Source organism: Pristiophorus japonicus, chromosome 1 (genome assembly GCF_044704955.1).
Source record: "Pristiophorus japonicus isolate sPriJap1 chromosome 1, sPriJap1.hap1, whole genome shotgun sequence".
Classification (NCBI taxonomy): domain Eukaryota; kingdom Metazoa; phylum Chordata; class Chondrichthyes; family Pristiophoridae; genus Pristiophorus; species Pristiophorus japonicus.
The window spans coordinates 432,718,833-432,733,018 of record NC_091977.1 but is presented as its reverse complement, the minus strand read 5'-3'; the positions used below and the strand labels follow the sequence as shown (position 1 = coordinate 432,733,018).

Genomic DNA, 14,186 nt, shown 5'->3' with positions numbered 1-14,186 from the left:
CAATTATTTTAATGTGCTGGGAGCTGGCTGTATGCTTCACTTTGCAGCCTCAGCTCGCTTTGTGTCCATGGTTACCATGGCTGCCTGATCTTTTTGGCGCAGATCAAGGCTCCACCCCCAAAACTAAAGGTCGGGTTAGGCCACGCCAAAATGAAGAAATCCAACGGGGAAGCTTAGAACCTTTTTTTTTGCCGTACTTGGGCCCCAAAAAATCAGGCGGAACTCTTCAAATACGCCAAAAACTGCTTTGAGGAAAATTGAGCCCATAATTCTGGTGCACCGTGCCACAGTATCACCCTGAAAGTAGCAGTTCACGAAAGCAGTAGGTCAGTAATTGGGCTTAAGACAAAGATTGATTCTGATTCTCCCTCTCTCCCTGTGGGGAAGCATCTGGAAACCATTCCACAGTGCTTTTTGAAGGCATAGACAAGATTGGGAATACAACATGTGGCAGTTGATATTCTACAGCACATTAGGGGGCCGGAATTGCCCTCTGCCCCAAACGGGGTGCATCTTCCGATTTTTAAGTGTTCTGTCTGTCCCAATGTATGAGGGGGACAATCTGGGGAAATTCAACGGGGCGGATGTGGGGTTGTCAGTGAGATGGACGTGTGGGCGGCCGACACTCCGAGTCATCAGCACCGCGCTGATGACGTCGGCGAGTCGCTGATGAGGCCAGCGCGACGCGGATTGCTGCGTCGCACTGACGCGTCACAACGACCCTCCCCTTCAGTTGAAGGGGAGGGTCGCTGCGAACTCTGCAACCACTTTAGTGGCAAACACTGAGCCACCAGGGAGAGTTTCGGCCTGCTGAATCCATGGCCACCATTGTTGGGCAGGCCTGGCAGTCAGCCGACAATTAAAATAAAATGGCGGCCACGGCAGTGCACCCTCCTGTTAAGAGCGGACGTGCTGCCCAGACACAAGAAACTTCCCGCCGGGGAAAGCTGTTGGTGGCACCGAGCGGTGGCCAATCCGCACCCGCGGAGCAATTTCCCGCGGGTCAATTTCCCATGCAGGGCGGAAAGGGGGTCGCCGCCAGTCAGTAAGGGGTCGGCGTGTACCTGATGGGGCGGGAAGACAGCTGGGGCAGTCCCGTACACCACTCCAAAAATAAAGGAGGGCAATTTTCAAAATGGTGGCCCTTCCGTGCCGACCAAGCGGTGAGTCCTTACCAACCAATGGCTGCCTCTCTGAGGTGGTCATGGCTCTTATAGAAAGGGACAATTTCAGTCCCTAGATCTCAAAACTCTGCAATAGCTGATTTAGGAGGAATGTGAGGAATGTGTCTACATGTGTCTTACTCATTTTTAACTCAATTGACAGTTTGATTTTGATTTAATAATATTCAGGCCACATCGATGCTGTATGCTCCAGTAATTTACTAGAGGAAACAATAAGAATCCTCAACTTTAAAAATGAATGTAATCAAAACAAGATTATTAGTGTTAGATTAAAGAATTTGATCCTGTTGTTGGAAAGAAACTATGAAGAGTAGAATTGAGGCAAGTGTCTTTAGCTACATAGTCTGACTCATAATCACCCGCTCTAATCCAAACATTAACTTTTTCTCCCTGTTGTTGTAATGTTTGATAAGTTACAGTAAAGTTGATCAGATAAGTCAGGTGCTTACTTTTGTTGGAATTTATTGTCTCTAATGAGCATTTTGTTAAAGTTTCATACCTTGGGATGATCTCGGCATGAGCAGCCCTGTTCCAGAAGAAAATAATTGTCTTTATTGCCAACTGCTGCTTCTCATGTGTATTTTTTACTTCTTTGTCCGAATTTTGCTATCAGATTCAGCTACCCCACCCAGAAAATTGAATTTGAATCTGTTGGTAAGCAGGTGTATTTGAGTGCCTGTAGTGTTTACCAATTGTCTACTTCACTGTGTATCATATATTTACAGCCTGAGCCATATACTCCTGCCCAGCTCTCTTATATTAATGCCAATTTAAGTCATATGAAGTGGTATACAGATCACGATATATTTATGTATATATAAATAAATCTAGTCAAAATTACCACAAAGTGCATCAAAAAAAATGTCAAAATGAATGTTTTCAGGGGGAAGGATGTGCATCTTAAGCGCTCAGAAATTTCTAAATCTAGCACCGACACTCTGCTCTGCTGTATCATGAGATCTTTCTGCTCTATAGTACATTTATACCTTGATGCTATTACGCTTTTGTAAAGTAAAATGTGGGGGAGAATTACCTTGTCCTCCTAAGTACTCTTCATATTGTAATTGATCTTGTTTCATTAAGGCAAAAGTCAACTGCAGTGCAGTAATGCAGTGAAGCTCCAACATGTACTGGGTCCTCAACTATTTACTGTTGTGCTGGGGCCCCAGCTATTTACAATGATTTGGATGAAGGGACCGAGTGTAATGTAGCCAAGTTTGCTGATGATACAAAGATGGGTGGAAAAGTAAGATGTGAGGAGGACACAAAACATCTGCAAAGGGATCTAGACAGGCTAAATGAGTAGGCAAAAATTTGGTAGATGGAGTATAATGTGGGAAAAGTGTGAGGTTATCCACTTTGGTAGAAAAAATGAAAAAGCAAATTATTATTTAAATGGAGAAAAATTACACAATGCTGTAGTACAGAGGGAACTGGGGGTCCTTGTGCATGAAACACAAAAAGTTAGTATGCAGGTACAGCAAGTAATCAGGAAGGCAAATGGAATATTGGTCTTTATTGCAAGGGGGATGGAGTATAAATGCAGAGAAGTCCTGCTACAACTTACAGGGTATTGCTGAGGCCACACCTGGAGTAGTGCATACAGTTTTGGTGTCCTTATTTAAGGAGGGACATACTTGCATTGGAGGCTGTTCAGAGAAGGTTCACTTGGTTGATTCATGAGATGAAGGGGTTGACTTATAAAGAAAGGTTGAGCAGGTTGGGCCTGTACTCATGGAGTTCAGAAGGGGGCTTGACAAGGTAGATGCAGGGAGGATGTTACCACTCATGGGGTACTCTAGAACGAGGGGGCATAGTCACAGAATAAAGGGTCACCCATTTAAAACTGAGATGAGAAGGAATTTTTCTCTCAGAGGGTTTTAAATCTGAGGAATTCTCTGCCCCAGTGATATGTGGAGGCTGGGTCATTGAATATATTTAAAATGGAGATAAACAGATTTTTGAGCGATAAGGGAGTAAAGGATTATGGGGAGCGGACAGGGAAGTGGAGCTGAGCCCAAGATCAGATCAGCTATGATCTTATTGAATGGCGGAGCAGGCTTGAGGAGCCAAATGGCCAACTCCTGCTTCTATTTCTTATGTTCTTATGTAGCACATTTCCATGTGGGTTTGCACCTCTGCCATTCTCAGTGTGGAATGTTTCCACTTTTTAGCCACGTCATCAAGAGGAGACACTGAGCAGAGATCAAATATTTCTCCTCATAGAGGGAAGGAATCGGAAGGATGGATCATTCATGTGCAACTCTTCAGAAGCCTGAATTTGTTGTGGAATGGTGATAGGTATGAAGGGGATAGAGAAAAAAGGGATGCAAAATGCTTTGAAAAATTTAAAAATAATGAGTTTAATCAATAGTATGCTCACAGAGAAACAGTTGAACAGCTAGTCTATATTAAACTAAAAGATTAAGAATTTTAAATCAATTTGAAATGGAGATTGAGGATATGAAAAACATATTAATTACTCAAAGATATGAATTCAGAAACAAGAGGCCGATCAGCTCATCAAACATTGTATTTTTAGGTTCTGCTTCAGGCCTCAATCCAGCCCATACCCATTCCCTCTGCTACCTACTGAATCAGAAATCAATCCTGTTCCCTTTTGAATGTATCTGTGACAGTTTATTTCAAAAGTCAATTACTCTGAGCATGATTAATGTTCCTTAGCTTAAATATGTTTAGGGGTGATTTTGCAATCCAGCACTCCCAGCAAGTGGTAGCTTTGCAGGGGGCGCATCCTAGGAAATCATGGGCACTCAGCCTGTGGCCTTCCTCTCAGTAAATCGCAGACTACGGATTTCCTGAGATGCAATCATTGCAAGCACTGCTTGCCACTGAGAGTACCAAAGGACAGAATCATTCTTATATGAGGTTAAAATCACAGCCTCTTGTTCTTCTATTCTGGTTTTATACAAAATATCTGTTTATATCCACCTTACTGATACTTCGAACATAAGAACATAAGAATTAGGAGCAGGAGTAGGCCATCTAGTCCCTCGAGCCTGCTCCGCCATTCAAAAAGATCATGGCTAATCTGGCCGTGGACTTAGCTCCACTTACCCGCCCGCTCCCCATAACCCTTAATTCCCTTCTTGGTTAAAAATCTATCTATCTGTGATTTGAATACATTCAATGAGCTAGCCTCAACTGCTTCCTTGGGCAGAGAATTCCACAGATTCACAACCCTCTGGGAGAAGAAATTCCTTCTCAATTCGGTTTTAAATTGGCTCCTCCGTATTTTGAGTCTATGCCCCCGAGTTCTAGTCTCCCCGACCAGTGGAAACAACCTCTCTGCCTCTATCTTGTCTATCCCTTTCATTATTTTAAATGTTTCTATAAGATCACCCCTCATCCTTCTGAACTCCAACGAGTAAAGACCCAGTCTACTCAATCTATCATCATAAGGTAACCTCCTCATCTCCGGAATCAGCCTAGTGAATCATCTCTGTACCCCCTCCAAGGCTAGTATATCCTTCCTTAAGTAAGGTGACCAAAACTGCACGCAGCACTCCAGGTGCAGCCTCACCAATACCCTGTTCGGTTGCAGCAGGACCTCCCTGCTTTTGTACTCCATCCCTCTCGCAATGAAGGCCAACATTCTATTCGCCTTCCTGATTACCTGCTGCACCTGCAAACTAACTTTTTGGGATTCATGCACAAGAACCCCCAGGTCCCTCTGCACCGCAGCATGTTGTAATTTCTCCCCATTCAAATAATATTCCCTTTTACTGTTTTTTTTCCAAGGTGGATGACCTCACATTTTCCGACATTGTATTCCATCTGCCAAACCTTAGCCCATTTGCTTAACCTATCTAAATCTCTTTGCAGCCTCTCTGTGTCCTCTACACAACCCGCTTTCCCACTAATCTTTGTGTCATCTGCTAATTTTGTTACACTACACTCTGTCTCCTCTTCCAGGTCATCTATGTATATTGTAAACAGTTGCGGTCCCAACACCGATCCCTGTGGCACACCACTAACCACCGATTTCCAACCCGAAAAGGACCCATTTATCCCGACTCTCTGTTTTCTGTTAGCCAGCCAATTCTCGATCCATGCTAATACATTTCCTCTGACTCCGCGTACCTTTATCTTCTGTAGTAACCTTTTGTGTGGCACCTTATCGAATGCCTTTTGGAAATCTAAATACACCACATCCATCAGTACACCTGTATCCACTATGCTCGTTATATCCTCAAAGAATTCCAGTAAATTAGTTAAACATGATTTCCCCTTCATGAATCCATGTTGCGTCTGCTTGATTGCACTGTTCCTATCTAGATATCCCGCTATTTCTTCCTTAATGATATCTTCAAGCATTTTCCCCACTACAGATGTTAAACTAACCGGCCTATAGTTTCCTGCCTTTTGTCTGCCCCCTTTTTTAAACAGAGGCGTTACATTAGCTGCTTTCCAATCCGCTGGTACCTCCCCAGAGTCCAGAGAATTTTGGTAGATTATAACGAATGCATCTGCTATAACTTCCGCCATCTCTTTTAATACCCTGGGATGCATTTCATCAGGACCAGGGGACTTGTCTACCTTGAGTCCCATTAGCCTGTCCAGCATTAACCCCCTAATGATCGTGATTGTCTCAAGGTCCTCCCTTCCCACATTCCCGTGACCAGCAATTTTTGGCATGGTTTTTGTGTCTTCAACTGTGAAGACCGAAGCAAAATTATTATTTAAGGTCTCAGCCATTTCCACATTTCCTATTATTAAATCCCCCTTCTCATCTTCTAAGGGACCAACATTTACTTTAGTCACTCTTTTCTGTTTTATATATCGGTAAAAGCTTTTACTATCTGTTTTTATGTTTTGCGCAAGTTTACTTTCGTAATCTAGCTTTCCTTTCATTATTGCTTTCTTAGTCATTCTTTATCTTAGTACTCCTTATCTTAAAAACTTGTTACCATCCTCTTCTTAATCTTCCTTTTTCTAATGAAAATTGATTGATTTTCCTCAGCCCTTTAAAGGACCTTGTGACCTTGTGTACTTTAAAGCATCAATCTTATTACTATGTCTTGTTGTTCTCTTGTAATCCACCGCTTCCTCACTTACTACCCTCAGCAGATCTGCTGCTCCATGTGTCTCTCTGACTCTGTTCTCAGCACACCCATATCTTCAGGATTTCTGATATTAGGATTCAACCCTGTTCCCTTTCCTTTCTCACTCTCCAGTGATAGAAAATAAGAGAATTATATTCGGAGTGAGGGTTACCCCCAGCATCCAAGGAGTAATGAATGCTAGGACCTTTAGTTTTGATAGAGCCATTTCATTTATGCAATGATGATGAGGTAGCAGTGCCTCCTAATAGCATTCTCATGCTTTCTTTCACTAGAGAATGAGGGAGGAATGGAAGCAGAGCTGAAGTCTGGCATCAGCAATGGCCACAGCTGGGCAAGTCATGATCAGGCAGAAAGAGAAAAATAAAATAGAAATAAAGAGAGAAATAAAGAAGGAAAGAGAGCAGCAAGAGGGAAAGTGCTTTTTGGTAAGGAAGAAGAAACACAGACAGCATTGAGGCAGAGAGGCAGAGATAGTATTTTCTTCCCTCCCTTCACCATTAATTTGTTTTCCTTCTCTGTACCCTCTCGCTGCCTTGCAGACAAAAAGCAGGAAACTATAGACCAGTTAGCCTAATATCTGTGGTTGGGAAAATGTTGGAGTCCATTATTAAAGAAGCAGTAGCAAATTTTGGATAAGCAAAATTTGGTCAGACAGAGTCAGCATGGATTTATGAAGGGGAAGTCACGTTTGACAAATTTGCTGGAGTTCTTTGAGGATGTAACAAACAGGGTGGATAATGGGGAACCAGTGGATGTGGTGTATTTGGACTTCCAGAAGGCATCTGACAAAGTGTCACATAAAAGGATAGAGGATTGGCTAACTAACAGAAGACAAAGAGTCGGGATAAATGGTTCATTGTCTGGTTGGCAACCAGTAACTAGTGGGGTGCTGCAGGGATCAGTGCTGGGACCCCAACTATTTACAATCTATATTAACGACTTGGAAGAAGGGACTGAGTGTAATGTAGCCAAGTTTGCTGTCGATACAAAGATGGGAGGAAAAGCAATGTGTGAGGAGGACACAAAAAATCTGCAGACAGGCTAAGTGAGTGGGCAAAAATTTGGCAGATGGAGTATAGTGTTGGAAAGTGTGACGTCATGCACTTTGGCGGAAAAAAATCAAAGGGCAAGTTGTTATTTAAATGGAGAAAGATTGCAAAGTGCCGCAGTACAGCGGGACCTGGGGGTACTTGTGCATGAAACACAAAAGGATAGTATGCAGGTACAGCAAGTGGTCAGGAAGTCCAATGGTATCTTGGCCTTTATTGCAAAGGGGATGGAGTATAAAAGCAGGGAAGTCTTGCTACAGCTGTACAAGGTATTGGTGAGGCCACACCTGGAATACTGTGTGCAATTTTGGTTTCCATATTTACGAAAGGATATATTTGCTTTGGAGGCAGTTTAGAAAAGGTACACTAGGTTGATTCCGGGGATGAGGGGGTCGACTTATGAGGAAAGGTTGAGTAGGTTGGGCCTCTACTCAGTGGAGTTCAGAAGAATGAGAGGTGATCTTATCGAAACGTATAAGATTATGAGGGGGCTTGACAAGGTGGATGCAGAGAGGATGTTTCCACTGATGGGGGAGACTAGAACTACAGGGCAGAATAAGGGGCCGCCCATTTAAAACAGAGATGAAGAGGAATTTCTTCTCTCAGAGGGTTGTAAATCTGTGGAATTTTCTGCCTCAGAGGGCTGTTGAAGCTGGAAGATTGAATAAATTTAAGACAGAAATAGACAGTTTCTTGAGTGATAAGGGGATAAGGGGTTATGGGGAGCGGGCGGAGAAGTGGAGCTGAGTCGATGATCAGATCAGCCATGATCTTATTGAATGGCAGAGCAGGCTCGAGGGGCCATATGGCCTACTCCTGTTCCTATTTCTTATGTTTATGTTCTTTATAGCTGAGGATACTCCCAGGCTTTTGCCACTTCCTCTCTGTAGCTAGTACTAGGAGGCTACCCTCATTATTTTTTCTCCACCCTATTGATAAATGCTTCACCTTCACTCAACAACTTCTTCATGGTTAAACTCAGGGCCTGACTGAAAGGGGTTTGCAGACAAAACTCATGTCCCATCACTCTGTGATGCAATGTGTTAACCATTTGTGAGAGTGCCACTCAAGCAAGACACTGCTTGCAACTGTGGTTTTTGACACAAAGTTATTGAGTAACACTGCCCTAGAATTACACAAAATATTTATTAGACTCCAGCCTGGTACTAATTAATCTACTGATTTATTTAAAATCATCCTTTAAATAGAGTGCAAGTGATTGTCATTTAAAATTGGAATGTTGCTATATTACAAGTCTAAACTGGTTATAGAACAGAAGGATACAATCATTTTTATTTCTTATCTGGACCCTCAGTTCTCAAACTGCTTCTCTTTAAGTTGCGTGTGTGACAAAGTGGCTAACAGAGACTTTACCATTCACAATCAGCAATGACAGCTAATTGTCATGGTTAGAATTAATAGTGCTTTGAATTATAGTCTGACAGAGCTTTCGAAATGATCTTGCTCGCTGTTGAAACCACTGTTTGGCAAGGCTAGAGGTGTTCCCTGTCTAAATCAGCAAAGGTAGGTCAGACTTAATACTTCTGGGAGAAATGTAATGGTTGAAGATTATACGACAGAGCCATTGTTTCCACGCTCACTATTTTAAGGAGATTTTAGGGAATAATGAAGTTTAAATTTTCTTGATAATGTGAGCTGAAAGAGCTTAACTGTATTACAAAACAAATTCCAGTCCAGTACAGGGTCCTTAAGGCCACATGAACAAGGCTTCATGTTTTTTTATGTAAAAAAAGGCTGGTTAAATCTCAAAAGTCACAGTCAGTGACCTTTGTGCTGTGTATCCAAAAGTACTGCGGCAGGTATTCAGAACATTCCTAGATCAGATGTGTATCCATTCTATTCAAACACTTTTGCATCTCCCTCTAGTCTTAGCACTTGAGAAAGAAAGAAATTGGAACAAGGAAGCAAATATGGTGCAAACTACAAATGGCATAAACATGTCTGTGTTCAGTCTGCAGGCAGCAGGAACTAGTTCTCCATTCACTGTCATGACTATGCATTTTCATATTTGTCCAACATCACACAACTGCACAGCTTCAAGGTAAGGAAAGTTACTTTAAGTTTAGTGTTGCGGTCACAACCAACATAGAAAACAGCTTTCTGAAGACTTGGCCATTGAATGACTGAAAACACACCCATTCTCTTGGGTACATCAAAAATTAAGTAACTTTTCTAAGCTTTTATTACTAAAGATTAAAGCAATTTTTGTCTTTACTTGAACATATTACCCAAACTGTGCCCACTTAAACAGCATAAATGTCTTAAAATTCAATACAACATACCATACATGTTTAGGCATTTATTGTTAATCTTTCAATTAAACCCTGATAAAATCAGCTCAATTTTGCATGAGAAAAAGTTAATTCCAATGAAAAATGTGATCTCACCAGAGATATGTTCAAAATGCTCCATTATACACTGCCTCAAATAATAAAATCTCACAACCCTGACAATGCATTACTGGTATTAATCTATGAATATGAAAAGGAAATGCCTCACTAAAGATGCAAGGATAAGTGAGTTATGTTTTTGTGGCACAAAAGTCAATTCAACATAAGAACATAAGAACATAGAAATAGGAGCAGGAATAGGCCATTTGGCCTCTCGAGCCTCTCCGCCATTCAATAAGATCATGGCTGATCTGATCATGGACTCAGCTCCACTTCCCTGCCTGAATTAAACCAAGGAATGTGCCTTCCAGAAGGTGATAGTCTTTCTAATACATAGTTCCTGTTTGTTCTTTCTTTTTCTTATTTCCATAGGTGGATTGACATATCATGCTCTTTTCAGTATTTAGAAAAAAAATATCATATTGGTTCAGTAAAATTGCTAACAATACAGCAGGACTGTTAGAATCTGTTCTACAATGTGCCACACAATGCTGCCAGTTGTGGGATAACTACCTGTGGGAAAATCATGTTTTAGCATCACTGCAGGTAGTTATCACAGTATTGAGAATACTGAAAATAACACTATCACCCATGCAATTAGATAATAATGAACTAGCAGGCATGTGTACACTTGGGAGACAAAAAGGGTTACCATAGTGATTATTGTTACCAAATCGCTTTTATTTTAATGATGAAGCTTTTGTAAGGTATTTTCCTCCTTGCCCATTCTCCTGACCTCTCTGTGACATGCATCGTCTGTGGTTGAGAGCACAGCTGCTGACCTGCTCCCAGGTCTGTATGAATGAAAAACAGGCCACTGGGAACTGCAAGGCAATGGTTTGGAGATGACTCTCTGATTTCCCCTCCTTCCCTTTGGTAGCTACCCTCCATTCTGTGCCTCTCACAGCAACATAGCTCAGAATAGGGACTCAGCATGTGGAAGATTGCAAGTGCAAACCCACATACCACAGCACTTTTGTGCTCCAACATGCTGCTCACACGAGCTGCACTTCTATGCTGCTATTTCTTCAATGTTACATTTGAAAGACAGCATTAACACACCCAATGTATCTTTGTTTCATTGCCATTTAAAGTTTTTTTCAAAATACTTAAAAATTAAAACTGATTCTATGATACTTAGTGGGCTGAATGCCAATTACCATAGAACCAGGTGCAACAGTTAAATAGTGGTGAGGATGAAAGATTCTACACTATTACAGCAATCTGTTAGTCAATCACATTACTGACTTTGATTTTACCGTGATCTATGAATTCATATCACATATTGGTTTCAAAATGGTGGAAATTATTTCTTACTTTCCGAGTCATGGTGCAAGACAAAATAATTTTTTAAATGAGTTATTAATGAATAGGAGACTGTGTGTGTGAAGTCTGAAGGTTATATTCAAGACTGGATTATGTCACGTAAATGCTTTGAGCACAGTCTGCCATCACCTCCCCTCATGGAATACTCTTACTAATAATATGGTGAATCTTGTTGTAACTGTTGTTGTCTGATTGCAATTATATAGCACGGATAAATAAAGGATATTAGATTTTTGCAATAAGTCACAATCGTAAAGTCACAAACTATTATAAAGCTCAAGCAAATAATGAATATCAGAAAAAATAGTTTTCTGTCAGAAACATGTTATTCTTTTTGGATATGGTTTATCTTATTTTTAGTGTTTTTAATTATTTTAATAGATATACTATGTATGTTGTCAGTGCAGTAGCAGCAGAATGCTGTATGGTGAAAAGCAAATACTGATAATGATGTAGGACTTAAAGATTTGTAGTGTCACATGATATTGTGTGCCTTCAGCTCATGTGTCAGATTATACTGTTATCAGGTTTCTTTCGGCAATGCATTATTAGGAAATACATCACACACTGTATATAATACAGGAGGATTATGATTGAACCTCAGAAGCTTTCATTGTTCTGCCTCAGACCTGATGCTGTGATGCTGAGTCACAGAAAACAACTGAACATAGGAAAGAAGCTCCAAACCCAACCACAACCCCTGATCTAACACTGCCAATTAGTGTAGCTAGGTGTCTATTCCATATTTTAGTACAGTAGGGTGTATTTTAGCACTTGATTTGTAATTTGCTAAAAGCTGTAGCACAAATTGCCTTTCATTACAGCCTAAACTATTTCAAATCATTTGCACCATGATCAGAGCTCCAAAATCCATTGAACGTATGGATCTCAAGAGCTACTTGAAACAGGGCGGAGTTCCGTCAACGCAGCCAGACTCTAAACATATGATGAAAATTATATATATACACATACGTATAAAGAGTTGATTATTGAAAACACACAAATGTTATTTATTCATGGGCCCAATCACAGGTCTGTGTAAAAAAAAGAAATATGGACATAGGACCATGAAATTAAACTACTCTGAGAAAGGATAAATGAAGTAAATGCCTCCAGGTTAGGAAATGTAGAGCAAGGGGCCTAAACATTTCCCCAGATATATTTTTTGATGTGGGGTTGGTGAATCCTTCATGCTGGGCCCCAGTCTGCCTTTTGATAGCTCAATCAAAAATATTAAACTTATCCCACAGCCACCATAATTTACCTACAACCACCTCACTGGAGAATGTGTGTTGGGGAGGTGTGTGCGAGGAGGGGGTGTTACAGGAATGGATTACTTGTTGAATATATTTAACATATTCTCTGTCTCTTCTACTTCTAGCTGAAGATTCGGATTGACCTGTTATAAGAAGGAAGTTCATTTGTGAGTTGATCTTTCTCTTGAAGTCAACTTATGGGCGTGATTAGTGACGTTTTCCGAGTCTAGCTGCATCGTTATTGAACTAGACCATGTTTTTGTCTTACAAATATTAACATCAAAACATTAGCTTGCTTTTATTCTAGCCATTTCCTTTCCAGATAACCTGAGATAAAAACAACGAAAATCCATCAGAAAATCAAACAAATGCCCCCCTTTTGGGAGGGTTGCTGTGCAGGCTCTTGGCCCCACATTGAGTGAATAAAAGCATGCTGCTCTCACCTGCTGGCCATGCTCTGCCGGCAGTGCTGCCTGAAGGGCATGAGGTGGTAGTTCATGGCATCCAGCAGGAGCTTCTGGCAGACGGGATCGGTTCGCATGAAATCAACCGACTGCACCCTCTCCACCAGCTCGGTGGCGGGGATGAGGGCGAAGCGGAGCCGCTTCATCAGGTCCGGGGCGTATTGCATGCGAGTCTCCCGGTCGTGTTCGAGCCAGAGCACGGACATCTGAAAGAGAGCCAGCTCCGACTCCACAGGTGGCGGCATCGAGTCCATCATGGCGCACACCTCTTCAAAATTGAGCAGCAGGATGTCCTCCACGAAGTACTTGTTGGCCAGCTTCTTGGTCTCGTCCAGCCCGTGGATGGCGGCGATCTGGCAGATCTGCTTGTAGTTCTGCATAGATATCTGGTCGTTGAGGAACTGGACGCAGAGTTTAGTGACGGGAGGGATGTGGAGGATCTTGCTGACCGAGAGCACGTCCTCCACCGTATCCAGAGACAGTGTCATGTTGGCTGTGTAGATGTACTCCAAGACCAGGCATACCCCGGTGGCCGAGCAGCCCTGCAGGACGATGTTATTGATGGACCTGGAGATGTCCTCGGCCGGGGAAGAAGGGGTCCGATTCCCCGGTTCGTCAGCGCTCTCTTTGCTCTGGTTGTTAGAGAAAAGCGATCGGAAATACTGGGAGCAGGAAGCCAGCACTGCTTTGTGGCAATGGAACTGCTGGCTTTGGGCTGTCAGAGTCACATCACAGAAAAGCTGCTTCCTCCACAGCAGGTTGAGGCCATGGAGAAGGTTATCACTGTGTGTAGGGTCGAAGGTGGATGTCCTGTCACCAGATCTTGACATGGTATCTAACTTTGGACACCTCCTGAAAGGGCACACATTTCACAGAGTCAGATTCATAACATTATTTCCCCGTGACAAACATGCCCATGTAAGTAAAGCGAGATTTCTCAGACCAACGCTCCATTAAAGAGAAAAAAAATGTTTTGTTTTTGTTACAAAAGGCGGTTGTTGTATGGGAAATCGCTCTATGGGTTAAACCCCTACACTAATGTTACCTTTTATTTGCTCAGACTACACATTTTAAGCAGCATATTGTTAAGGCGAATGTAAGTCACCCCTGCATGTGTGCCCTAATAAACATTACCGAAAGATATCAGGTATACATATCAGTGCCGTTTGCATTCAAGGTTGATTTTTCTGTTCGAAGGGACCACAAATTAAATAGTTAAAGTTTCATGTTACCTAATGATGTTTAAAAAAACGACCAGTTAATACATAAAGACCCGTACAGTTGTTTGGTATAAGTGGGTGTAATAACCGACGTCAGGGCTCAGGTTCTTAACAGAAATAAACTTCAAAAATCGGAAGCAGCGCCTTACTAAGTAAAGCTACCGAGCTTCCATGGTGTTTGCTACATGC

At 41.9% G+C, this 14,186-nt stretch overlaps 1 protein-coding gene across 1 annotated transcript in view; it reads right to left on the bottom strand.

Annotated features, from left to right (window-relative positions):
* Positions 1 to 13,607, bottom strand: part of klhl14 (kelch-like family member 14) — a 238,511-nt gene extending 224,904 nt beyond the window's left edge. The window contains exon 1 of the mRNA XM_070875956.1: positions 12,757 to 13,607. Within this exon, the coding sequence (XP_070732057.1) occupies positions 12,757 to 13,607 (851 nt within the window). The remainder of the gene's footprint in view (positions 1 to 12,756) is intronic.
* Between the last annotated feature and the right edge of the window lie 579 nt (positions 13,608 to 14,186).